Source organism: Peromyscus californicus, unplaced genomic scaffold, assembly GCF_007827085.1.
Source record: "Peromyscus californicus insignis strain IS unplaced genomic scaffold, ASM782708v3 Scaffold_10__1_contigs__length_136768540, whole genome shotgun sequence".
NCBI classification, from domain to species: Eukaryota; Metazoa; Chordata; class Mammalia; order Rodentia; family Cricetidae; genus Peromyscus; species Peromyscus californicus.
In genome coordinates this window covers 32,902,438-32,929,292 of record NW_026294391.1, presented here as the reverse complement: position 1 = coordinate 32,929,292, position 26,855 = coordinate 32,902,438, and the positions used below count along the sequence as shown (strand labels likewise).

Sequence of the window (26,855 nt, the reverse complement as noted above, 5' to 3'; positions counted from 1 at the left end):
TCTGCTACTGGGGGCTGGGGGTTCACACTTACTTTTCTTTGCTGCTAAAGAGGCTGCCTACATGTTCTTCCTCTCCATGTTCCCCTGACTATACTCAACACTTGTCTCTCTGACCCCCTACCTAGCTACTGCAGCAAAACTGCTTTAGTAAGTGCAGAGGAAAGCTGTTCTAGTATGTCAGAATGGAATTGTGTGACCTCCAACCTTTTCCTTTATTACTCTTTGTATTTTCAATAAACCTGCAAAAGACCTCAGTACAAATTGAAATTTGTTCCAGTTTTTACTCTTTACAGAAATAAGCATACTCACTAAAGCCATAAAATCAAAGCACTATCCAGGCTTCAGTAAATTGCATGTTTAGTTGGGTCAAGAATCCAATCCCTTATCCTTTGTTGAGAACTCTCAGTGTGCAATATCTCAGCACAGAACAGGGTTCCCAGTCCTTTCCAAATCAGACTCAAAAATGTCTGCACTGCTCAGCCTTCATTAATGGGACTCTACCCACCACCACTGTCTGATTTTCAAATAGCGAGGGAGGACTCAATACTTTTGGGGGAAGTCTTGGGAACTCACATAGGAGCATCAGGTTAGTGTTTTAATCAGGCCACCTTTCAGTTTCTGGTGTAGGGATTGAACCTGGGGCCTCGTGCATGCTGGCCAAGCATGGTACCACTGAGCTACACTTCTAGGCCTACATTCAAATATTATTCATGAGAACATTAGAAATGAGTTAGGAACTCATGTTAGATATTACTATAGCAACACCTACTATTTTTCAAGGCTGCTTATAATAATGCATCTTTGATATTTAAAACATTTACATTCAGCAGCAGTTCAACCCAGCACTTTCTATTCTTTTCCTACAATATGACCTATCAGATTTTCCATTATTCAGTAGTCAAAGTGGTTCAGACTGACCTCATAAGTATATGCCAATTAGATGGTGAGGGATACAGGCTGTTGGGCTTAGGCTAAGACCTTACCTAATCAGATTCTATTCTAGTAAGACCACCACGTGATGCTCATGGGCTTTCAAGTAAGAGGTACTACCTCAGCTTTCCTCTTCCTGTTTCTAAACAATAGGACAATTTCCTTTTCAGTGGAACTCATCAAAGTCCTCAGCTGATTATCTCATAGGGAAGAGAGAGTGAGTGTTGATGTGTGTGGCTGCCTAGAATTTCCCTGGATCACTATTTATTGAGGCAGGGTCTCTTAGTCTCTTGATCTCCCTGATATATCTCTCCTATAGACTTCACAGGCACAGCCCTGCTCTTCCAGCCTTTGTGATCTCCAGCAGGACACTTGTAGCTACAGTTGCTTCTATATGTAAGTAGACAAGAAGCCCCAAAGATCTAATTTAGCCACTCAGATTTCTGTGGCCCCAGGAACATGCCATAGTCCTGCCTTGTAGGCTATAACCTAAAGCTCCAGCATCCTTCTTTGAAAGCCACAGAATTATTCCTGTTAAGTTTGTGGTTTTGTATCCCCTAATCTTGCTAGTATGCCTCTCAGGCAAACTTCTTTGTTTCTTAAGATTTTATTTCTATTTTTTAAATTGTCTGAACACAGAACAGGGTTTCCAGTCACACGCACGCACGCACCCCAAGAAGGCTAGAAGAGGGCGCTGGATCCTCTAGAGCTGGAATTATAGGTAGTTATGAGCTACCTGACATAGGTGCTGGAAACAGAACTCGGGTCCTCTGCAAAAGCAGTACAAGTTCTTCACCACTGAGCCCGTTTGTGGTAGTTCGAAGGTAACTGGTCCGCATAATCTCATAGGGAGTGGCATTATTAGGAGGAATGGCTTTGTTGCAGTGGGTATGGCCTTGTTAGAGGAAGTGTCACTGTTGGAACAGGCTTTGAGGTTTCCTATGCTCCAGATACCTCCCAGTGTCTCTGTCGACTTCCTGTTGCCTGCAAAATGCAGGACGCTTAGCTACTACAGCACCACCTGCATGTTACCATACTCCTCACCATGATGATCATGGACTGAACCTCTGAAACTGTAAACGAGCCTCCCCATTTAAATGTTTTCTTTATAAGAGTTGCCATGGTCATGGTGTCTCTTCTTCACAGCAATAAAAATCCTAAGACATCATCTCCAGCCCTTCTGGCTTTATTTAATAACTTGTGTGGAAAATAATTTCAAACCGAAATAGCATTAAGTACTTTGGTAAATTCAGCAATGGACACAAACGCCAATATTGAAAAATACTGCCTATATTCTAATATATCAATTGACAACTTGACAGTATTTCTCCTCCATTATAGGATCTAGTTTAGGTCAGAAATAACATTTAATAGTCTTTATCTACTGAGCCTCCTTAAATCTGTATGTAGCCTTTCACAGCCTGATCCTTTTAACATTAATACTTTAAAGATTTTTGTTTATGTCTGTCTGCATGTATGTATGTGTACTGTGTGCATGCCTGGTGAAGTCAGAGGCCAGAAGAGGGACTCAGGTCACACGGAGCTGAAGTTACAGGGAGTTCCAAGCCACCTGCTTTGGGATGGGTACTGGGAACCAAACCCAGGTCCTCTGAAATAGCAAGTACTCTTATCCACTGAGCCATCTCCCCAGCCCCATATCAATACTTTTATTAAATTAGGCTAGGCCAGGAGTAGCACTTGCCTAGCACTGTGAACTCCTGGGTTCACGCTATTGCAGAACTCCCTGCCTACACACACCCTACATTTGAAGAGTACATAGGGACTAAGGGTTAGGTTAAGCTAATCCATTCTTAGCCAAGTATTGTATAGGTGACACAACCCATCTAAGACTGCAACATCTGGAGGCACATGATGTCTACTTGCCCCTTGCCTAGTCAAGGTTGTGTCCCATTTCTCCACTGTCAAGCTGCTTTTCCCTTGCAATGTATAATAGGATAAATTCTCTGCCCTTAATAATATTCACATCCGAATCCTCAGAACTTTCTACAAATGCTGCTTCATATGGCAAAGTGGACTCAGAAGATATGTAAGTGGGGCTGGTAGTCTGGATCATCCTGGTGAAGCTTAATGTAATATCAAGAGGTCCTACAGGAAGAACACAAAAGAAGGAGCAACATGACAACTACTACCCTGAAACTACCATGACAACTACTACCCTGAGGCTTTGAAACTGGGAGGAGGAATTAAGAGCCAAGCAATGAAGACCCCCTCAAGGAACTGAAGGGGTAACAAATGTATTCTTCCTGAAGGAACCAGCTTTGCCAATAACTGCAACTTTTAGCTGTATAAGACTCAATTAAGATTTCTGAAGCCCAAAACCATTTCAAGAAACTACATTTGCAGCAATTTGCTAAAGGAACAGGAAATTGATATTCTAAAGCCCCATATATAGGATCCTGTCAAGATTTCCCCTTTAACACTAATGAATAGATCCTGCCTCAGTCTTCACTGACTACCAAAGGTTAAATTTTTATCTCAGACTCTACCACTTTAACACATGTCCAGCACTCAAAGTAAGAACCTATCTGTGTATTTATGTCCTTCACTTGTTTCTATATTGTCCATACAAATTCAAGATTTCAGGATTTTAAAGATTTTATGTATATATGTATTTGAATACGCATGTATGTGGGCATCTGTGGAGACCAGATGAGGGCACCAGATCCCTTGGAAGTGAAGTTAAAGGTGGCTGTGGCTTCTAGAAGCTGAACTAGGGTCCTCTGTAAGAGCAATAATCAGGAGCCCAGAGCCAGATTCAAATTATAGACAAGAAATTAGGATGAGCTATGTGACCCTATACTCGTTCGTATCTGTGGCCTGGCTGGCACTGAAATCTGAGCTAAGGCAGTCCTCCACGTGCTGGTCAGGGAACAAGGGGACACCAGGTACAGAAAGTCCACCCAGTGTGGCTGCAGAATGGAGATACCTAAGGATGAGGCCACTGACAAGTAAATGGGAGAAAAAAAGATTTGGTCACAGAAGTGCCCACCTGCAGATTTGACGTACCATTCCAGTTTTCTAGCCTATTTTTGTACACCTTCCCAAGTTTCTGGTCCCCTTAGTTCCATGAAGGAAATAAGAAGGAACCCAGCAAGGGAGGACTGGGCTTTGAAGTTTTCTTTCACCACATTGGGAATGCACCTTTGCTCAGAGCAGGATACACTACCCACTTCACACCAGATTGTTTTCTTGAAGTCCAAACGAGTAAGTTCTTCAAGCCAGCCTCCTTCTTCCATGGTCTACTTAGAAAACGCTATTCTAAAGAAGTTCCCCTTTAGAGTGAACTCTAAGGTCAAAACTATTTCCTATGTGCACTGAATTTTCTTCATCTGCCTCCATCACACTTCTAAGAAAAATGTCTAGTGATGAGTGGCAGAATCAGAATCCAGATCCTGGTGTGTCTATTCTTTTCCACAAAGACACTCTCTGCAAACATGAAATACTCCAGCAGCTATGGACAACCGATGAGAGATATGCAGACTGTATAATGAGGTTGTGAAGACACCTTGAAATAAATACTGAATGTGATAGGACCAGTCAAAGCATGAGATATATTGACAGCTTCCCTTAACACTGGGAGGATATAGATGGGAGAGTTAGAGTAGCGAATAAAACTCAGACACATGAAGATCAAGGTGATATCTAGAATATAAGAGGGTAATGGAGCTGGAGAGATGGATCAGTAGTTGAGAGTGATTACTGTCTTCCAGAGGACCTGATCTTGGATTCCTGCATCCAGGTCCTGCCTGTAACTCCAATCCCAGGTGGTCTGGCTGATGCCCTCTGCTGGACTCTGCAAGCATGTGTGTGCATACATGCACACGTGCACACACACACACATACATACACATGAATCTTTTTGGAAGGAAGGAAAGGAGGAAGGGAGAAAGAGAGGAAGGAAGAAAATAGCTGCTACAGAGTTTCCTCAGCAGTTAAAAGCACTTGCTGCTCTTCCAGAGGACCCAAGTTTGGTTCCCAGCACCCACATCAAGGAGCTCACAAATTGCCTATAACTCGAGCTCCAGGGTATCTAATGTCTCTGACCTCCATGGGCACAGGCAGTCGTCACATGCACACCCATGCAGATACATACCTACCTACATATAAATAATAATAATCTTTTTTTTTTAATAGAGGACATTAATTGTGCTAAGGCTATATATGTAGTCAGAATCAAGCAGTGTGAACCTAAGCTACCATCATAACCACTAACCAAGATATAAGAGTATTATAGAACAAAGTCAAGAAAATGCTCCCTAATAAAACTAACTCCATGGTCAAAGCCAAGTCTACTATGTGGGGCTTTCCACCTCTCGGGAAAGGGATTGAGCAAGTTTCCTATGCTCTTTCTGGGAGACTGGAGGCCTTCAATCAACAGGCTGGATTGGCCTGCCTCCTCACCCAGGAGAGCTCTCAACTCACTTACTCTCTTACATTTTTGAGTCAAGTTGCAGAGAGGGGGCCTGTTCCCCAATGCTTCATCATGAAGGAATTGCTCACTGAAATGATCACATAGTTGGTCATTTCACAGGAAAACTGCCTGCATTAGTGAGCCAGCCTAAACATCCCTGGGACCTCCAGATACTCGAGATAAGTATACCTGCCCAATCACATTAATCATCTCATTTCCCAGGGAAATCACAACCAAGAGTATTCAAAAAGCCTTCCAAAAGCACTGGGCTATTTCTTGCTGGTGTGCTATTTCTCATTTTTGAAATGAGTAAAGCAGAAATGAGTGGAATGGCTGCATCAGGTAATTGAGATTTTAAATGGTTTTGGCTGAGGAAAACTGACTTGCCAGAGTTGATTTGCAGTTCTGACACAGGGATGAAGGAAGCATGAAGGACAGTGGTCCTTACCCCTGGTCTTCAATGAATTCTGTTTGGTCATAAACCTTCATGGGAAAACATCTGTATCTCCCTTCTTCACTGGTTTCTCAATGAAATTTAGCATTTCCCTTAAGCATGAATGTAGGCGAAAAACCATGCATGTTATTACTGGCAATTTCTGACTTTGTCAACAAGAGTAATCAACACCTTATCACATTTCAGTACAGATCTTATGTTTATCCTTATTACTACATCAAAATTATATTACTCAATGCACCACTCTAGCTATGTAACAAGTAATAAAGCAACACAAATATTAAACTGTAAATGTTTGAAAACTAAAATAACCTATTTCCAGCTAATCTTATCTATTGAATATATTTTTTAAATGTTTCCGAAGGGTCTCAGTTTTCATTAGGCAGCTCTCAAAGGAATCCAAGGGACAAGAACGTTAAGAAATCCTGGTGAGGGTTGGCTTGGAGAGATGGCTCAGTGGTTAAGAGTCTGGCTGCTATTCCAGAGGACCAGAATTCAATTCCTAACACGCATGGCAGCTCACAATTATCTAGTAACTCCAATTCCAGAGGCTCCAACACCTTCTTTCTAACCTCCAAGGACACCAAACACACAAGTGGTACAGACATATAAGCAGGGAACATGCCTGTACACATAAAAAATTAAGTCAGTAAGCATTTAAAAAAAGAAAAGAAGCCAGGCCGTGGTGGCACACACCTTTAATCCCAGCACTCGGGAGGCAGAGGCAGGCAGATCTCTGTGAGTTCAAGGCCAGCCTGGTCTACAAAGTGAGTTCCAGGACAGCCAGGACTTTTGCATAGAGAAACAAAAAAACCCTGTCTCAAGAAAACCAGAGAGAGAGAGAGAGAGAGAGAGAGAGAGAGAGAGAGAGAGAGAGAGAGAGAAGAGGAGAGGAGAGGAGGGGAGGGGAGGGGAGGGGAGGGGAGGGGAGGGGAGGGGAGGGGAGGGGAGGGGAGGGGAGGGGAGGGGAGGGGAGGGGAGGGGAGGGGAGGGGAGGGGAGGGGAGGGGAGGGGAGGGGAGGGGAGGGGAGGGGAGGGGAGGGGAGGGGAGGGGAGGGGAGGGGAGGGGAGGGGAGGGGAGGGGAGGAGAAGAGAAGAGAAGAGAGAGAGAAGAGAAGGAGGGAGAGAGGGAGAGAGAGAGAGAGAGAGAGAGAGAGAGAGAGAGAGAGAGAGAGAGAGAGAGGAGAAAAGAATGAAAGAAAGAAAAAAAGAAAGAGAGAAATCCTTAGGGAAGGCAGGAGTAGCACAGGTACTCAGGAAATTAGAGCAGGAGGATCACAAGTTCAGAGCCTCCCCGGTCGATAGGACTAGAGTTCAAGGCTTAGCCTGAACAAACTTAGTAACCACCCTGTCTCAAAATAAAAAGAAGAAAACTAAGGATATAGCTCAGTGATAGAGCACTTGTCTAGCACACATGAGGACCTAGGTCCAATCACCGGTACCAGTACTGGAGTGGGGGCAGGGCAGGGGACATCCTGAGTTATCTTCCACATATGGAAACCTAAATTTAAACTGTACTCCTAAAGACAGGTCTGGAGGTACATGTCCATAACCCCAGCCCTCAGGAGGTAGAGGCCAGAGAATCAGAAGTTTGAGGTCATCCTTAGGCTACACACTGAATTTAAGGCCAGCCTGGGATACATAAGACCTAGTCTCAAAAAAAAGTGCATGGGTATGGAACCCTCAGGCACATTTCACCCTTGGCCTGCTGAGTGGTCCATTCAGTGATATCAACATCTCATTCACACCATAGTTCTGAGACTTAGCAAGACAACAGAAATGGGTATGGTTTATTTTAAAATGGATTAATGTTAATTATTGTTTGGTACAAAGAGTGCACAGGAAGCTAGAGTGATTGCTCATCAGTTAAGAGCACTTGCTGCTCTTGTAGTGAACCTGCGTTTGGTTCCTAGCAGCCATATAGCAGCACATGGCTACCTGTAACTCCAGTTCCAGAGGATCTGCCTCTGGCTTCTGGCTTCCTCGGGCACACGGCACATGCCTGATGCACACACATGTGTGCAGGCACTCACACATACACATAAAAATAAGCAAGTCTTTAAGAAAAGACACTAGGCAACAGGGTGGTCAAAGACCAGGTGTTTCTTCAAGGTCACATAGCAGCTCCTACATAATAATGAGGTATCAAAAACTGCTTCTGGAACAGTGTGCACCAAAAAATATTGTCCTGAGAGGGATGCCAAGTAGCTAGTGCCACAATGAAAATCAGCAACTACTGTTGTCTTGTCTGAGCAAGTCTTGCCAGAGAGAAACATTCAGTGGGAATAAAATGCTCAGAAAACAGAGCTGTCGGATAAACCACACTATGAACAGCTCCACTGAAGAGCTTCAGACAGACCAACACAGAACATAACACATAATTCCCTTCCCTCTCTCAGGAGTCAGGAGAACAGGATAAAACTGATCGATTTATTGACAGGCAGATGACAGACAGAAATACAAACTCTTGTGGCAGCAATAGTTAGAGAAAGCAAGAAAGGACATGACTATTGAAAACTACACAGGAAGGAACAGCACATATTTTTTATTTTGATATCAGCAGTGCTCTAGCCCATTAAAAACACCACCAACCCAGCTTTCCCCTGATCCAGTTAGATCAGTGTTATAAATATTCAATCACATTCCAAGAGAAAACAGTATTTTCTGTATTTCATGTCTTAATAAATCAATTCTTAGTATCTGCTGTGTTGAATAGAATTTAAACACTATCCGTATTTGTCTTGTCTTTCATTAAAAAGCTAGGACACCATAATATATTCCACTGTTAAAGGAAACTTTCACACTACACAACACTATAGTCATTAAGAAAAAACAGCATCGCTGGATCATTAGCATTTCTTTAAAAGGCAGCCAAAGCAAGGGTGGGTTTTAGCTAGAGCACAGGGCGGGGGTGGGGGGGATATTGGTTCAGTTTGCATGCTTCTGTGTTAAAATAACAAGTGTTCAAAACTGAGATCCTCCTTCAGCAAATACAAAGAAATTAGTCTGAATTCACTTTGATCACTCAAGATAAACTCAACACCGCTTCCTTTATTTTCTCCCAAATGTATCTTCCAAGTAGCCTTGCATAACCTTATCCTCTTCATTTCTACCACTTGGCTTAGCAGGACCTGAGTCACCAGAAATATGAGTGGATCTGTGGTTGTGGCCTGAAGTTACTTTTCAAGCACCAACCAGGTCATGCCTCGCATTAATAATACATCCCAAAAGCTGATACACTTATTCTCTTTACTTAAATGAAGCAAAAATTGAGCTGGGTGTCAAGGTGGTATAAACTCAGTTCTCGGCAGAGTTCCAGGCAAACTTGGGCTACATAACAAGCTCCAGGATAGACTGGGCTACATACAGACTGTTACTTTGTCTCAAAAGTAGCAGTAAAATGGGGGGACAATTGGCCCCAACTCATATTCTAACTGCAGCAGTACATCAATTTTCAATCCTCCACAATACACAAAGTCTTTCAAAGAATTACAGAAGAATTTGGATAGAGAAGTGTCTACTAGTCTGTTTTGAACCTATCCATACACAAAAAATATTGTTAAACTTCTCTAATTTGAACATGACTCCCAAGTCCTTTTACTCTGTATTGTTTCTTCTTCCATGTCAATCCAACAAAAATGGCAAATGTCTGCACTCACTTTTAAAGATCATCTGGTGTACCCTATACCGTTTCCTCCTATCTTTAGAGGAACAAAGAATTTTCAGTGTTGACCCTGATTCCATCTCACTAAATATTACATTTTCAATGTTTTACTTACTGTAAAAATACCATAAATGAACCAATTCCACTGATAAAGTATAAATCTTTTATACAAATAATACGAAAGACAATTTAAATTGGTTGGATTGTTATCCACAATACAATACCAAGTTGATATTCACATGCACTTTCTTTTTTGTTTGTTTTGTTTTTCGAGACAGGGATTCTCTGTGTTAACAGTCCTGGCTGTGCTGGAACTCACTCTGTAGACCAGACTGGCCTCAAACTCACAGAGAACCTCTGCCTCCCAAGTGCTAGGATTAAAGATGTGTGACACCACTGCCTGGCCACATGCCCTTTCTTAAGAGTTCCTAAGTTATTCTTTTTACCACAGGACTACATGAACTCTATTGTGCATCTGCACATCCTGCAGTCTTCTCAAAGTCTCATAGCAGCTATCCTAAAGATTTTTATATTTACTTGTAATTCATCAGCAAGACTGGTAACAGAAATAATCTTTTGACTTTCAACTTTTCAGTCAGGCAAAATCCGCTATTCTCAGGTCAACTTTATAATGCAGAGGTGGCAAATAGGCCATGGATCATTCACCACTGTGATAAATGAAGTCACTACAATTCACAAAGGTCCCAAGGCCTTTAACAAAGACAGTATGACAGAAGTCCAGTTACAGAACTAAATAGTCTAGAATATATCTTTGTTCTTGGCCATCAGAGGTAAGAGAGAGGAACATGGGCTGAAATAAAGTGACAAAACACATGAAAGGTCTCTTTTGTAATTTTAATTGAAGCACTGCTAATCACTTAAGTCTTTTTAAAGCACCAAATTTTAATATCTAAGTCAATTTGGGAATGGGGGGTGGGTGGGAAACACTATCAGGAACTTCTCTCCAGAATAAAACAATGATGTTCACTCCTCCACATGTCCAAATTAAAATCTACTAAAACCCAAACCCCACACAGAGAAAAAAAAAGATACTAAAATCACATTCTAGGGGGTCAGTGCATTCCGCAGTCTTTGCTGGGCTGTCTAATTGTCCTTCAGCTGACTTTCAAAAATTAACACCCTAGCTCATTAAAATATACATTTTCCCATTGGCTTTTTTAAATTAAAAATAATAATTAAAAAAAAACACTTGAAGGAATTCGTGACCAGTTGCCTGACTCAGTTGATGGTATATAGGGCATATGGAAGTCAGGAAGGCGGCTTGCAGCACACGACATTCAGGGGATGCTCATCTTTAAGGCTTAGCTTTCTTCCAAACAGTGTAAAATACCCACCTGGACAGGGAGTCAAGGAATAAGGAAGGTCATTCAAGGAGGAGCAGGTACCAGTTAACATGTGTATATAGGCCTACAAATTGAAAGAGGGACAGAGATTTATTGGCGCAGGTTGAACACTGTGGGGATGGGACAAAGGGCTTTTAAACAAGACCACTTTGCAGCATGGGACATCTGACATTTGGGACAGTTCTCTCAGGCAACACTGTTGCTTCTGCTCTTGGGACCTCCCAAAAGTTTGACGAATCGGTATGAGGAGAATAATAAGGGACAAGTGGATGGGAGTAAAGGAAAGGGGCAAAGAGGCAGGGAAGGTGGAAGAGTAGGACAGAAGGAAAAGGGACTCGAAGACCCAGAAGCCTTCTCCACATTACCCCTATTTCTCAAAGCTCTAAGCATGAAGAACAGTTAAAGGGACAAGGGAGCAGTGGAGAGGGAAGAGATGTTAAATCTCCACAAGCCTTTGAAGGACATGGCTGCCCAGCAAGCATAGTATCCCCCGCTTTGGGCAAAGGACCTAGGCAGTTCTTGTCCCTTACTAGGCATCCAGCTTCAGTAGCCTATTTGCCCATGCTAGGAGCCAACCCAGGGTCAGCAGCATTTCGAGGGCTCCCTGATAACAAGGGAAACTGCCATCATGAAAGAAACCTGGGCTCAGCTTGCAGCTATGGAAGCTGATGATTGCTAACGATGGTTTATCACAAATATGGCTAGTCTTGCTACCCAGCTTACTTGGGGGATCCCCCACTTTCCCTTTCATATGCTGAAATTGCTGGTGGGCCATTAAGCTTTTATGTGGGTTTCTGGGAATTCAAACCACTTCTCAAGTTTCGGGTACTCATCAGTCCCCTGGAGGACTAAGGAAACAGGCCATTGGGCCCCACCTCTACTGGGGTGATAGAAGAATTTGCATATGCCTGGCTAGGGCCTGTCCTTCGACAAACCATTGTTTCTGTTTCAGATCAGTGGGACTTAATGATTAAAGGCCCCTGGGAATCTATGACAAGGGACACCCCAGTCTCTAAGATCCAAAAACAAAGCCTATTTTTCAAGTTCCCAGGAAGAGTCCCACTTAAGTTTGAAACTCAAGGTTTATATTCTATAGAGCTAATTCTGCTTGTTGTTATGATTAATAATGGCAGCATGTGATGTACTTAGATGTTCTGAAAAAGTAGCACATAATGTCATGGTCAAAGGATACAATTCCAAGTATGAAGGGACACAGACAATCTCTTTTGAGAATTCCACAGGACAATACAGGCGCCCCAGCTGTTCTTCATAGAGCGACAGGGCTTCAGTCAAATTGACACAATTCCCCTAAATCAGAGAGAAAAGCAAACAATGGGATTTCCAAGTTATACTCATTTGAAGGTCTCTAATAAAGGGAGAACAATTGGAGCTTGAGATAAAAGTTCATCTTTAAAAATGAGATAAGGCTTTTATACTTCCACAAATTACACTGAATTCTATTTATGGATTCATTAGTTCATTCTCTTTCTACCTCATTTACGGAGCTATTTCAAATTATTGAAGTATGAAGCAATAGAAAGCAGTGAGGCCAATTTCTCATTAGTGACATAGTTCATTGTATCCACACCATGCAATTTAGCATATTCATCCACATAACCCACTCAAAGTAAATTTTTTGTCAGTAACGGTCACAACTGAAATATCAAAATGATGTTCTTTCTTTCCACAATGATTTAAACTACATCCTTTCTTAAAAAAAAAAAAAGTTCTGACACAACTGTATTCATACCTCATCCTTTCCTCAAATTCTGATTTTCTTAAAGTGTGCACTACTGTATGAGTGTGATAGTCTGAAGATAATTTTGTGGAATCAGTTCTCTCTTTCCACCTTTTGATGTGGCTTCTGGGAATCAAACTCAGGTTGTCAGGCTTCTGCTGCAAGACCTTGTATCCACTGAGCCATCCCACTAGTCCTCGGTGACTAATTTTTAAGGAATAAGGAACAATGTGAGATGAAAACTTCACAAGTGGCCTATGATGTCAGAATTTCTGAGAACAGCCTTTTTAAACCAAGTATCCAGCCAGCCAGCCATGGAAAGGGGTTAGAACTATTCCAAGAGATGGTCTTGGTAGCTTCAACTTAGCACATTCACTTAGGCACAACGTCATCCTTCAGTGCCAGCCTGTTTAATAACCCATCATCTAGGGTCCTGCAGTGGGATTTAGCCAAAGTGCCCTTCACCAGCATATAATTTGGTTTCAACATCAAGTTCACCATGAGAGCATATAAACACCACACATGTAATTTACAATTCGTAAATAGAAAACACTGTGCAGTTGTTTTTAGAACACATCACCGCTGGGGAAGCTATATAGAACGGAAACGCCACCAAGGTGTGTGTACAGCTGAACGGTCCTCTGCCATCTTAAAACTGACACCCTGCTGTATGTTTAAAGAGGACATAGGGGAGGGCCAGACCTCCTTACTAAGAATGTGGTACAAAAATTGGAAGGTTTCAATTTATTCTTTCCCAACATTGTCAAGAAGTAGTTTTTCAAAAGAAAAAGGGAAAGAAGAAACTCCACAAATAGAGACCTACCCAAAAAAGGAACATGATAAATTTCACTTTCCTGTCTACATAAATAGAACAGTTTTTTCTTTTTAAGAAAGATACATCGGAGTTCCAAAACAAAACCCAACAGCAAAGAAATAATCACCCATTAGTTCAGCAGCTTCGGTTCTAGAAAATCCTCCATGTCTCATATTATACTTAAGTAACACTTGTTTTTTTAGTTTACAGACTTTTGTATTGTTTACATTTTTAACCTTAAATCAGTTTGTATTATTTCTGTAATATAAATCCTTATCTGTGCCCTTCTTATTAGGTTCAAACGTAAGCAAAACTAGCTGGATGGCACATGCCTTAAATCCAAGCACTCAGGAGGCAAAGGCAGGTGGATCTCTGTGAGTTAAAGGCCAGCTAGCCTGCTCCATGCAACCAGTTCCAGGCCAGCCAAGGCTGCATACACTCTGTCTCAAAAAGTAGGGGTGGGGGGGTAGGACTAGGACAGATGACTCAGTGGTTAAGAACACTTATTGCTCTTCTAAAGGGCCCAAGTTCAGTTCTTAGCACCCTGTTGGACAGTTCACAACTGCCTATTAGCTCTAGCTCTAGGATGACCCAATACCGCTAGTCTCTCAGGTCATCTGCATTCACGTGCACATACCCACACACTCTCTCTCTCACACACACACACACACACACACACACACACACACACACACACACACACACATAATTAAAAATAACAAACCTTTTTTTAAAAGCAAGCAAAACTAGCCGGGCGGTGGTGGTGCACGCCTTTAATCCCAGCACTCGGGAGGCAGAGCCAGGCGGATCTCTGTGAGTTCGAGGCCAGCCTGGGCTACCAAGTGAGTTCCAGGAAAGGCGCAAAGCTACACAGAGAAACTCTGTCTCGAAAAACAAAAAAAAAAAAAAAAAAAAAAACAAAAAAAAAAAAAAAAGCAAGCAAAACTAATAGAAAAAAATCACACTTAGGTGAACTACAAAAAAATTTTTTGAGAATTGACACTAAAGGGCAGGAAAGATGGCTCAGTGGTTAAGAATTCTTACTGCCCATGCAGACGACCCGAGTTCAGCTTTCAGTACCCATGTTGGGCAGCTTACAACCACAAGTAAGTTCAGCTCCAGGGGATCGGACCTCAGTGGCCTTAGAGGGTACATGCACTTACATGAACATACACACACACACACACATTTTTTTTTCAGTTTTTGTTTTGCTTTATGAGACAAGGTCTCTCTCTGTGTAGCCCTGGCTGTTCTGGAACTCTCTACATAGACCAGATTTGCCTCAGACTCACAGAGATCCGCCTGCTTCTGCCTCCCAAGTGCTAGGATTTAAGGTCTATGCCAGTATGCCCAGCTTAAAAGAAATCAAGAAGAAAAATGGACAGTTAAGGGTCTGCACAGACAACTCAGTGGTGAAGAGCACATACTGGGAGTACAGACACTCAAGAGTTCAGTTTTCCACATTCATGTCAGGGGGCTCACAAATGCTTGGAACTCCAGCTCCAGGGAATCCAACACCCTCTTCTGGACTCCACAGGCACCCACACCCTCACACACAGATAAATGGAAACATAAAATAAAAAAATAAATGAAGAAACATTTCAAATGATGCTAATGATGGATGACTTCCAGAAAGCAGATTGTGAGAGTGGTCAGGAGTTGGCTACATTTTTCACTGTAGCTTCCCTGTGTCTTACATACCCATTTTTGTACGTAGCAGTCTATTATTTTTCTAAGTAGGGGGTTGGAGACAGAAGATACATGGTCAAGTCCCAGAACCTTACTTCTAGTCTCAAAAAATACACATTCCCAAGTTCTGTGGCAAGATAGTAAGGCTACCTTCCAGCACCCAGTGTGATGCTAGTGATGTCACAAACTGGCCACTGTGATACAAGCAATGTGTTGCTGGGAACATTCAGTTTTTGAAATCATTATATAACACCCTCACCCCACCATTAACCATCTCCATTTTTTCTGCTACACACTCCACCTAAGGGCAGAAGAGGAATGGCAGGAATGAAGTGTTATCACCTGAGCATGTGTCACTAGGTAGTAAATAAGTGGAGTCTAAGGGTATAAGTCAATGGGAGAACTCCAGTCTAGCATGCAGGAATTCACCACAAAATAAATGAATAAATAAATAATGAGTGAATGAATGAATGAATGAATGAATGAATGAATGGTGGAGAGTACGGCTTCCTGCAAGGCTTATGCCCCTTAATCCATGTGAATTTTAGTGTGTGACACATACAGACACCAAACACAAGAAACAACCCCAGGGTATCACAAAATGTTATCACTTCATATCTCCACTTGTAGTGAATGGGAGGACAGAATGTTCACAGTGATGTCTTTTGAATAACTCTTGGCAAAGAACACAGCCTTGGACTTATGATCTGGAGGTTTAAAAAAGAAACAGTTCACAAAAGCAAGTTATCAAAGTTTGAGTCATTAGTATTTGCACATGCTGTATTCTCATGGAACATTTCTATCAGTTTCTCACACTAAGGCACCAGATCCCCATTGCAGGCAAGGACAAAACCACCATACCTCCTAATGGAACCTTTCATCTACTCCAAACTGACTGCTTCAAAGGATCCACACTTAAATCCCCTTGCCTCAGCCTCCCAGGTAGTTGGGATTATAGGCAGATGGCACCCATGCCTAGCTTGTTTTCAGTCTCTGTACTGGAGCAGAGGAAGCCCTGCATTAGTGCAGTCCTGCATGAGTAAGTATTATTGACATGGGCATGCCTCAGCCCCACAGGAATGGTGAGATTCACAGAAATGGCAATACCTTCCTTGGGGGTTTTAGTGCTAGTGATCGATCAATATGTACAAAACTAGTAACAACTTTCTCCTCCAGGATGTTCACAACCTGAGACTGCTCACTTATAGATACCTAACTAACTAGCTAACTTCTTTTCCCTAAGCTGTACATAATAAAACATGCCAAGGTTCCAAGTTGCTTGCAGTAATTGGCTCAACTCTATCAGAGTGCACACAGTCTACCTGACTCCAGCTTTGCCATGCAAAGGTGTCCTGTTCTTTCTTTTCATCATTTTTTCACTACTCCTAGTCAGAGTTCCAGACCCAACCCATGCAGATCCTGGTATATCTCTATTTGGTTTTAAGATCCTACAGTCTCATATGTTTCCTCAATTAATGTGCATGAGTGTAGTGATATTGTGTTCCCTGATATATTGTGCACCTTAAACTTATCTGGGGTCAGAGGACAGAACAGCCACTAGACAGACATAGAGGCCAGAAAATGGTGGTGCACACCCCTTTAATCCTAGCATTCTGGAGGTAGAGATCCATCCGGATCTCTGTGAGTTCAAAGCTACATTGGAAACAGCCAGGCATGGTGACACATGCCTTTAATCCCAGGAAGTGATGGCAGGAAGCAGAAAGGTATATAAGGCGTGAGGAATGGGAACTAGAATCTGGTTAAGCTTTTAGGCTTTTGAGCAGCATTTCAGCTGAGATCCATTTGGATGAGGACTCAGAGGCTTCCAGTCTGAGGAAACAAGATCAGCTGAGGAATTGGCGAGGTGAGGTTGGCTGTGGCCTGTTCTGTTTCTCTGATCTTTCAGCATTCACCCCAATACCTGGCTCTGTGTTTGTTTAGATTAATAAGACCTTCTAAGATTCGTGCTACACATGAGACTTTCTTCTAGTTGTGGAAATGCGGAGACAAGGGAATACAATAAATATGCTCCCCAAAGTCCAACTCACTGCATCAGTACTGCTTTTATAGTACAAAGCCTTGTTTGAGTGGGTTTCATCAACATTCTACATAAAACAGAGGCCTGCAAACTTCCTCCGTAAAGGGCCAGACTGATCACATTTTAGACAGTACAGACCATGAGGCTTCCCTAGCAATACTCCACACTGCTCCTGGAGCACAAAACAAAGGCATGGCAGTTTATCAAGAAACTACAGAGCAGGCAGCCACATCTGGCCCACAGTGTGTAGACCCCTGCTTTAAGCTACCATGTGCCCACAGGCTCTGCATGCAGTGGGAAGAGGAGTAAAACAGGACAAGCTAGAGCTTTAGGTGTCTCAGTATTCTAAATTCTTTCCAGCATTATTCTTCTCGGATCCCATGAAATAGCCAGGACAGACTAGAATCTACAGATGAGTGCTTCCTTGGGAAAAAAAAATAAGACCTCCACCTGTTCTGGATATTTAAATATACCAATAATCTTTCTAAGCAGTTCATCAATTGGTACTAAGTAACAGTTGGACAGGAATAAGAAGTTCTGCCATGCAATCACACAGTATAAGGTGACTATAGCTAATGACTGTGCACTGTATACTTTAAAATATTACAAGAAAGGAAGATGAATGTTTTCTCCACAAACACATGATACATGTTTAAGAGGATACATGTGCTTAACCTGATTAAAAAGTAGATGATGTAGCCGGGCGGTGGTGGCGCACGCCTTTAATCCCAGCACTCGGGAGGCAGAGCCAGGCAGATCTCTGTGAGTTCGAGGCCAGCCTGGACTACCAAGTGAGTCCCAGGAAAGGCGCAAAGCTACACAGAGAAACCCTGTCTCGAAAAACCAAAAAAAAAAAAAAAAAAAAAGTAGATGATGTATACACATAGGTAAACATCACATGGTAACTCTGTAAATGATCACTATTATGTTTTTATAGATCAGTCAAAAATAAATTCATGTTAAAATTTAAACTAACCTAATTGATGCATTTACAATACAGTTCCTGAACCTAAGACTCAGGGAACATCACAAAAGGGGTTCAGAAAGATTTTAAGAGCCAGAGGAACAAAACAAATCTATTGTGACATTGTGTCTGCTAGAAATGCTATAGAAACTACACCCATGATACTTTAGCAATATGGCTGCCAAAATCATACCTGAATGAGGATGATACTAATAGACCTGACAATGTGGAAGGGAGACGTTTCATGGGGCCCTACCCTAGACAAAGAACTACTGGCAACTCAGGAATGCTGAAAACCGGAGAAATAATCTTCCCTAGGGAAGAGCACACCAACAGATTACCGAAATACCAAATGGTCAGTCCTGAAATATACATATAAATAACATTATACAGACTGAGCAGGTTGTATTTATGTATTTACATATATATGCACAAATATACGTGTATCTGTGTGTATGTATTTAACAATTAAAGAAAAAGAGGCCATGAATTTCGGGGGGGGGGGCGTACATGAGAGGGGTTGGAAAAAGGGGAAGGGGGAAATGATATAATTACATTATGATTTATAAAAAATATTTACGGGCTGGAGAGATGGCTCAGAGGTTAAGAGCACTGGTTGCTCTTCCAGAGGTCCTGAGTTCAATTCCCAGCAACCACATGGTGGCTCACAACCATCTATAATGAGATCTGGTGCCCTCTTCTGGCCTGCAGGCATACATGCAGACAGAACACTACACACAGAATAAATAAATAAATCTTTAAAAAAAAATATTTACAATACAATGTACTGGGGCTGTAGAGATGGCTCAGCAGTTAAGAGCACTGGCTGCTCTTCCAAGGGACTGGAGCTCAGCTCCCAGCCCCCAGTTGAGGAGTCTCATAAGCACCTGTAACTCTAGCTACAGATCTAAAACCTCTAGCTTCTACAGGCAGCTGCATTTACATGCATATACCCACAGAAACACATGCCCATAAATAAAAATAAGTCATTTTAAAATAAAAGTATTTAGCATTTAGTATTTAGCAAAATTAAAAGATATACTTTAAAGAAATGAATTACTGAGAGAAATCAATACAATATACAATACAAAGTAAAGTGTTTTTAGTGGATGGGATTTATGTACAAAAGACAGACAACAGATTTCTACTTAAGATGGTCCATAATCAAAATAATAACTTCTTATTTCATTAAAAACCAAAAAGGGGCTGGGCGGTGGTGGCGCACGCCTTTAATCCCAGCACTTGGGAGGCAGAGCCAGGCGGATCTCTGTGAGTTCGAGGCCAGCCTGGTCTCCAAAGCGAGTTCCAGGAAAGGCGCAAAGCTACACAGAGAAACCCTGTCTCGAAAAACCAAAAAAAAAAAAAAAACCAAAAAGGGTTAGAGTTTATGTGTGGTAGGATGAAAAATACTCTCCAGTAAACTCAGAAGAATTCAGAGACCAGAGTGCAAGTGCTGAACTTGGTTATTAATTAAATTTTGTACCAAGTAAAGAGACTGGATTAACAATTAGTTGCCTTTGTCACTTTTTAGGAAGGAGTATAATATTTTTCTATATATACCTATTTTATACAAACACCAAAAAGACAATTCCAAACCTTCTTTAAAGTTAAGAATACCCTCAATAATGAAAAAAAAAACTCCAGAGCAACAATGTACTTCTATCTGGTGTCTGCAGCTCACACTATAGGCAAAGCTGCTTATCATGAATGTGCTGCTTTTCCTTAGAGATGGACCTAAAGGATGGCGGGTCCGGGGAGAACTATGGTCTGTGTCTCCACCTGCTGGTGCAATTTCATACTACAGCCAGAGCCAACTAAATCAAGGTAATCTTGCCTGCTGCTGTTAATTCAATGATATTGTTGTTCTCCTGACAAAGGTAAATTTCAAGAACATGTAGTCAAATATCCAAATAATGATTCTTATTGAAAGCCATCGGAGTAGAGCTGGGGACTGAGCAGTCTACCTGTGTGAAGTATTTCCCATCCTGTTTCAGAACTTTCATGGACAGGTCGAGAATCAGTCTGAGAAACTCCCATGTAGAATCTGGATGTGAAAAAAAAAATTAAGTTTTGTAAATATGTTTTGCATCTATCAAATATTCACTCACAGTCAATAATACAAAAGAAGAGACACCCATGTGCTGGCACATGACCATCATCCTAGCACTTTAGAGGCAGAGGGGAGAGGATCAGGAGTTGAAGAGCATCTTCTAGTAGCTTTGAGGTCAGCTTGCGCTACATGAGACTATTTTAAATATGCATGAGCTTGAAAGTCTGTTCATAACCAAAAATGTACAATCATATAGCTGGTTTGTGTACACACTAACACAAACACCAAGGTCAAAATCAAGTTTGCATCTACTTAGGACGAACAATACACCACCAATAAACACTTAACATGGGGGACTGAGAGTACAGCTCAGTGGTGGAGAGCTTGTTCATATGCAGGAGATCCTGGGTTCCATTCCCAGCACCACTCTCAGATAAAGAACAAAGACTGGACACAAAGGCAGAGCTCAGTCTAAAAGAAAGCTGCTTAAAGAAGGAAATCAGCAATGTGCACTGAGAAGCTGAGGAAATTCCTGGTTGTGGAGAGACAGAATGGTGCAGTCTCCTTAATAGCCATTCATTGCCTACCTGGGTTAGACCTAACCTCCTTGAGAATATTCCATGAGACCTTTTTTCATATGTATTAACTTAACAGAACACACTAGCTTCACCCAATACCACAACTAAAAATGTCTTCAGATGGTTTCCAAAAATCTTACAGCAGAGGTTACCCTACTTTATTTAATGTTGTCACCAATGGATTTGAATATGCCTTGATTTGTGAATTTCTTTTGTTCTCCAACTATAAAAACATGAGACTGTTACCACATTGGAACACAGTACGTAAACTAACCTCAATCCCAACCATGGGCCTTCATATTTAGTTCCAGAACACTCAGACCTTTTGAGGTATACACTGTGTGCAGGAAAAGAACCAAAGCCACATTAAAATCCAGCCACCTTTCCCACCATCAATACTAGTTCAACTACTTTTAACAAAAAAAGAGGAGCTGAGAAGACGGCTTGGTGGGGAATGTGCTTGCCATGCAAGCATGAGAGTCTGAGTTTGACCACCAGCACCCACATATAAAATGTGTATAGTGGTATGTGCCTCTGCAATCCCAGTGGTAAGTAGGGAGACAGGATTCCTATGGCTTGCTGGCCAGCAAGCATTGCCTACTTGATGAACATTCTAGGCTCAGTAAGAAACCCTTTCTCCTCTTTGGCAAGGATCTCCAAGTGGTAAGAATGTGGCTGGCTTCTTTCTGCTTTTCTGATCTCTCAGCTTTTTACCTCCCACCCCCCAAAAAAGAAACCCTTTCTCAAAAAAATAAGGAGGAATGTTATGTGCGCCATGTGCAAATATGTATGCATGCATAAAGAGTTCAAAACACAATCTACCTTCTTCTGGAGATGTAGAGATTGGGACTGCTGTCAAATCATTAATCACATAATCAAACTCTCTCCCTTCTTTGGCGTACCTCTTCAGTACTGGAATACAGTCTTCTATGAGAACCTTTCAGAAGGAACAGAATTGGATGCATGAGTCAACACAAGTGGGTGTCATTAAACACTTATAAATAGGAAATGAGCCGGTTGTGGTGGCTCACATCGGTAGGATTAGCTGAAGGATACAAAGGCAGGAGGATCACAAGTTCGAGGCCAGCCTGGGCTACACATTTTTAAAAATAAAAAATAAAAAATAAAAAAAATAGGAAATGAAAGCTGGGGGGTAAATCCACAGCACTAGCACCATAAACAAAGAGACCTTCACCCCTGTCTGTTAATAGGAAAACTAAGTGTTAAACATATGCTTATATCCTTTCTCATCTGAGTAGTCCCTCTACAGGTGCTATTGCCCCCCTAATTGACTAATGGAGACACAACCTTATTTAAAATAGTTTACATAGGTTGCCCACAGACCCTTGATAAGAAAGAAGGACAATTGGGTATGGTAGCCCACCCTGCTAATTCCAGCTCCTGGAAGGCTAAGACAGAAAGAGTGATACCCCACAGGTTTGAGGGCAGCTGGTTTTCATGTTGAGTTCTTAGTAGGAAGGATAAGGGAAGACTACAGTGTAAGAAGTATGGAGTTTGATATATTTGAAGATTTTTATTGTCCGATTGCTTTATAAAACTTAATACATTGCACAAGTTGTGTAGGCAAAGTCAGAGAAAATGTGAACACCCAGCTACATAGAGTTTGAGGCCATGAGATTTTTGTCTCGAAAACAAAAAAGAGAGAGAGAAATCCCTCAACGACCTATAATCCACACCTTCATCCCACCTGAGAACTAATGGTACGTGCCCATGATACAGAACTTGCCTAGCATATGCATGAAGGTCAGGGTTTGATCCCAGCACCCCAGAAAAGTCCATTTGACACTCTCACAATCAACACAACTCGGAACACAGACAGTAAATGATTCTGTCTCACTACAAATGTTCTATTCTTGTCTTCAACAATCCTCTATGAACAGTCATATTAAACCCCCTCATTTCCCAACTTAAAAGGTAAATTGTCCTTTATATCTTGGTTTCCAAACCAAAGGGGTTAAGTTTACTGAAATTCCCTTTTCAATGGTTTCTAGGATTAGCTGATTTAGTTCTCAAACAAGTGGGTAACCCAATATGTCAGCATCACTTACTAAATCTTTACCCAAGTGAAATGAAATGTATCTTGGGCCTGGCATGGTAGCTCATGCCTTTAATCCCAGAACTCTGCAGGAGGCAGAGGCATGCAGATGTCTGTAAGTTCGAGGCCAGCCTGGTCTACAATGCAAGTTCCAGGACAGCTAGGGCTGTCTCAAAAGAAAGAAAAAGAAATACATCTTGGATATGTTAGCAGTGCGTTGGAATACATACTTAACACAAATTCATGTTCCCATGACATCCTCTTATCTGTCTATAGTCTGTGTCCAACTTCCTATCTGATTACAGGGCCTTCAGTAAACTAGCAATGGAAAGGACAAGCCTCCTTCTACAATGATTGTTCTCTTAAGTTCCGTTGGCTATTTTTAGACATTTGTTTTAATAAAGCCACGTTGAAGACGTCAGTTGGCCTCACTCCCTTGGTTCTCTGACGAGAATTAGAAGGACAAATGAGAAGCATTGGAAACTGTTCTCCTATTACCAGGCACAAGATATACCATGCCTTTCCATATACTCACTTTATTTCATGTCTTTCAGTCAAATCTTCACATAGCTCACATCAGTCTCATAATACCTCTTGCTAAGTTTATTTCTAAGCATTTAGCAAATTACTTTGAGGAGGATTTCCTGCCACACACCTCCCAATTTCCTTTCAAACTGTTCTGCATTCAGCAGAAAGAAAAAAAAATTAATCTTTCCTAAGTCACTTAAATCTTTAATCACTAAACCAATTTCTCAGAAGTCCAAGTAACTGTCAAGGTAAATTTCGTGGATTTTTCAAACCATTTTTTATTCCCTATACTTATTTTATTATTTTTATGACCTCTATCTTCCTATCTTACTTATTAGTGGCTTCAAAAATAAGCATAAACTCAGATACACAGCATCCATAAACTGGTTTCTACTTCCGACGAAAATGACTTTTTGCCACTTACTATATTTTTTACTTTATCATGTACTATTAAAATTAAATTTCTGATACTTTCTATTATGTTTCGGTGGAATCCCTCTATTGCAATGTCTTCATGTGCATGTGTGCGTGTATAAGCAAAGAGGACAACTTGTCCGAGGAGCTCCTCTCCCTCTACCACGTGAACTAAACTGAGGTCATCAGGCTTGGAGGCAAACGCCTTTATCCACTTCAACAGTCCAATAACAGATTTCTTAAAATTCTCATCTTTAAATTTAATTTTAAACTAAATTCTCCTTGAGTATAATACTAAATTTAACTTATTTTACTTGATCATTTTGTATGTGTGTACATAAAATGCATACATGGTAATTCATCCTGAGTTTTCTTGGCATAGTACCTTTAATTCAGTATTAAGATTACTGTCATCATAAAAGAAATATTTTTTTGTTTCTTGAAACAAATGTTAATCAGAGTAATTGTTTAAAACATATGTAAAAACTTCTGCCTTTCTGAAGACAACATTTTAAAGGACTGTTGCCTTTGGTACAGTGCTCAGGTTAGTCTGTCTTCAGAACCCTCAGCAGAGAAAAAAAAAAAAAAAAGGCTCAGGCTCCCCCTGGTGGTTATTCTGAGACACTAACTACTGCCACCCTCAAGAGCTTTGAACAGAACAAAATGTGATTTATCCCCTCAACATTCCCCCTACCACCAACATTTGGGAATGGGATGGTCGAGTTTGGGGAGGGACAGAGAGGGAGACCAATGAAAGAGATACCTTGGTAGAGTGAACCCATTTAAGGGTTAGGGAGAAACCTGGTGCTAGGGAAATTCCCAGGAACCCACAAGGATGACCCCAGCCAAGACTCCTAGCAATAGTGGAGAGGGTGCCTGAACTGGCCTTCCCCTGTAATCAGATTGGTGACTACCCTAATTGTCATCATAGAACCTCCATCCAGTGACTGATGGAAGCAGATGCAGAGATCCACAGCCAATCACTGGGCTGAGCTCCTGGAGTCCAGTTGAAGAGAGGGAGGACGGATTATATGAGAAAGGGGGCGGGGTCAAGATCATGACGGGGACACCCACAGAGACAGCTGACCTGAGCTAGTGGGAGCTCATGGACATGTACTGACCACTGGGGAGCCTGCAGAGGACTGAACTAGGCCCTCTGAATGTGGGTGACAGTTGTGTAGCTTGGTCTGCTTGTGGGGCCCCTGGCAGTACAAATAGGATTTATCCCTGGTGCATGAACTGGCTTTTTGGAGCCCATTCCCTATGGAGGGATGCCTTGTTCAGTTTTGATGCACGGGGGAGGGGCTTGATAAACCAGGCTTTGTTGACTTCCCAGGGGAGGCCTTACCCTCTCTGAGGAGTGGATGGGTGGAGGGAGTGGGTAAGGGTGTGGGGGGAGCGTGGGAGGTGGGGGGGATCTGTGGTTGGTATATAAAATGGAAAAAATTAAATAAAAAAAGATGTGATTTATTAAGTTCCTAACCAGGTGGCTTTAACACCATTTAGTCACATGGTCTTTCAATATGTACCAACTGCCCACCAAAAATCCCATGAAGAGCAGTCTTTTACCCTTGCTGCACACATCTGACCACCTGGCTCACCATCTGTGCCCTGAGGGTCAGATATCCCATTTCAGGAGACTATTGGTCAAATTCCCCTTTCCACCATACCCCTACTAACACCTAGATTGTACAGCTGCTCTCGGTTTGTGTTTCTGGTCTTTCCTTAATCTTTACAAGAAATCCATACAACAAAAGCCAGGGTGACAGAATTCTCCACCCCCTGTACCCCACACTGATCTAAAGTGACCGCTACAAATTTGAATAAATCCCCTTTAAATTCTCTAAGGTTCAGCTCTTTCTTCCCAATATAAAAGAACAACATCTACCAGTTATGGTGTGGGGACTAAGTACAACAGGCAGAGGGTCTGGCTCGTTATTTGTCAGCCAAGGTAACTTTGAATTCAGTGTGAAGTAGTTCAGCCAATGTTTTGCAGAGCTGAATTCTACCCTCCCTTCTTGAATCTATCCAACAGGATAAGCTAACTCTCATCTTTCTTGCCCTTTGGCCCACAAAACAATCACAATTGCATTTTAAGGTAGATAGAATTCCTGCCTCAAATTAACATGCAGGTAGCACAAATTCAAATTTAAATGTACATACATTAGGGGAGGAAGAAGCGCTAGGTAATTGACATCTCAAAGTACAGCACTCATCCAAATTGCTTATAAATCTGGAGGTACACATTTCAGATTCTATTCAACTAAGAATTTACTCGGGCATCTTGCTCTAACAAGCCCTCATGTCTATGAGAAGGAAATATACGCATCCCCACACATGAGAACGGCTGCTCACCTTTCAGACACAGTACAATTTAGAACAGAAACTAATTGCTTATTTGCAACATGTTAATAAACTACACCTACCAATTAAAAATCTGAATTCCCTCTGAAAGACCAAGGCTTCAAGGCATTATTCAGGGTAGTGACAGAAGGTGGTAGATTTAAAAAGTACATGACATCTTTTATGCCAGTATTAATGTGGGCAGGAGACATCACTCAGTAGTAGTGGGTGGCTAGCATACAGAAGGTCCAAGTTTAGTACCCAATAACACAAAGAAAAGTAATCTGATAGAATCCACACTGGGGACTTCTTTCAGTATCTATACACCATCTACTCTAAGTATGATAGATACTGTATTCACACAAAGAGACTATCTTCTTAACCAATTATACTAAAAGGTACAGGCCCAACTGATAACTTATGTATTTCTATTTTCAGTCAATTTAAACGTACATTACCAAGAAATAATTACCTGATAGCAGTCTCCTTTAAGATTGTCTAAGACATCTCCACATGTTCTTCGCATGTATTTCTTACATCCGTCAATTACCATTTGGTCAATGTTCAAAACAGGTTAAGGAGAATTTGAATGTACCAAAGAATTCTGAAAGAGTTAAGTCTTCTCTAAAACAAAGGTTCAGACAAATAAAGGTTTTGACTGTCGCCAGCTGAGGATCATAAAGTTAAAAAGTAGATATTATGGTGACTTTATTTTTCACACTAAGGACATTCAAGTGAAACTAGATTTTTTTCTTCTCATGAAATGATTTAGGAAAGCCATTCTGATAGCCACTAAGCA

General features: G+C 41.5%; 1 protein-coding gene across 2 annotated transcripts in view; it reads right to left on the bottom strand.

Annotated features, from left to right (window-relative positions):
* Positions 1-8,232: 8,232 nt before the first annotated feature.
* The window catches only part of Sms (spermine synthase), a 52,445-nt gene continuing 33,822 nt past the window's right edge, over positions 8,233-26,855 (bottom strand). For both annotated transcript variants that reach the window (XM_052730118.1, XM_052730192.1), the window contains exons 7-11: positions 26,529-26,618; positions 21,538-21,652; positions 20,052-20,131; positions 12,037-12,152; positions 8,233-10,835 (exon numbers count right to left, since the gene is read on the bottom strand). In XM_052730118.1, the coding sequence (XP_052586078.1) occupies positions 10,796-10,835; positions 12,037-12,152; positions 20,052-20,131; positions 21,538-21,652; positions 26,529-26,618 (441 nt within the window). In that variant the 3' untranslated portion in view covers positions 8,233-10,795. The remainder of the gene's footprint in view (positions 10,836-12,036; positions 12,153-20,051; positions 20,132-21,537; positions 21,653-26,528; positions 26,619-26,855) is intronic.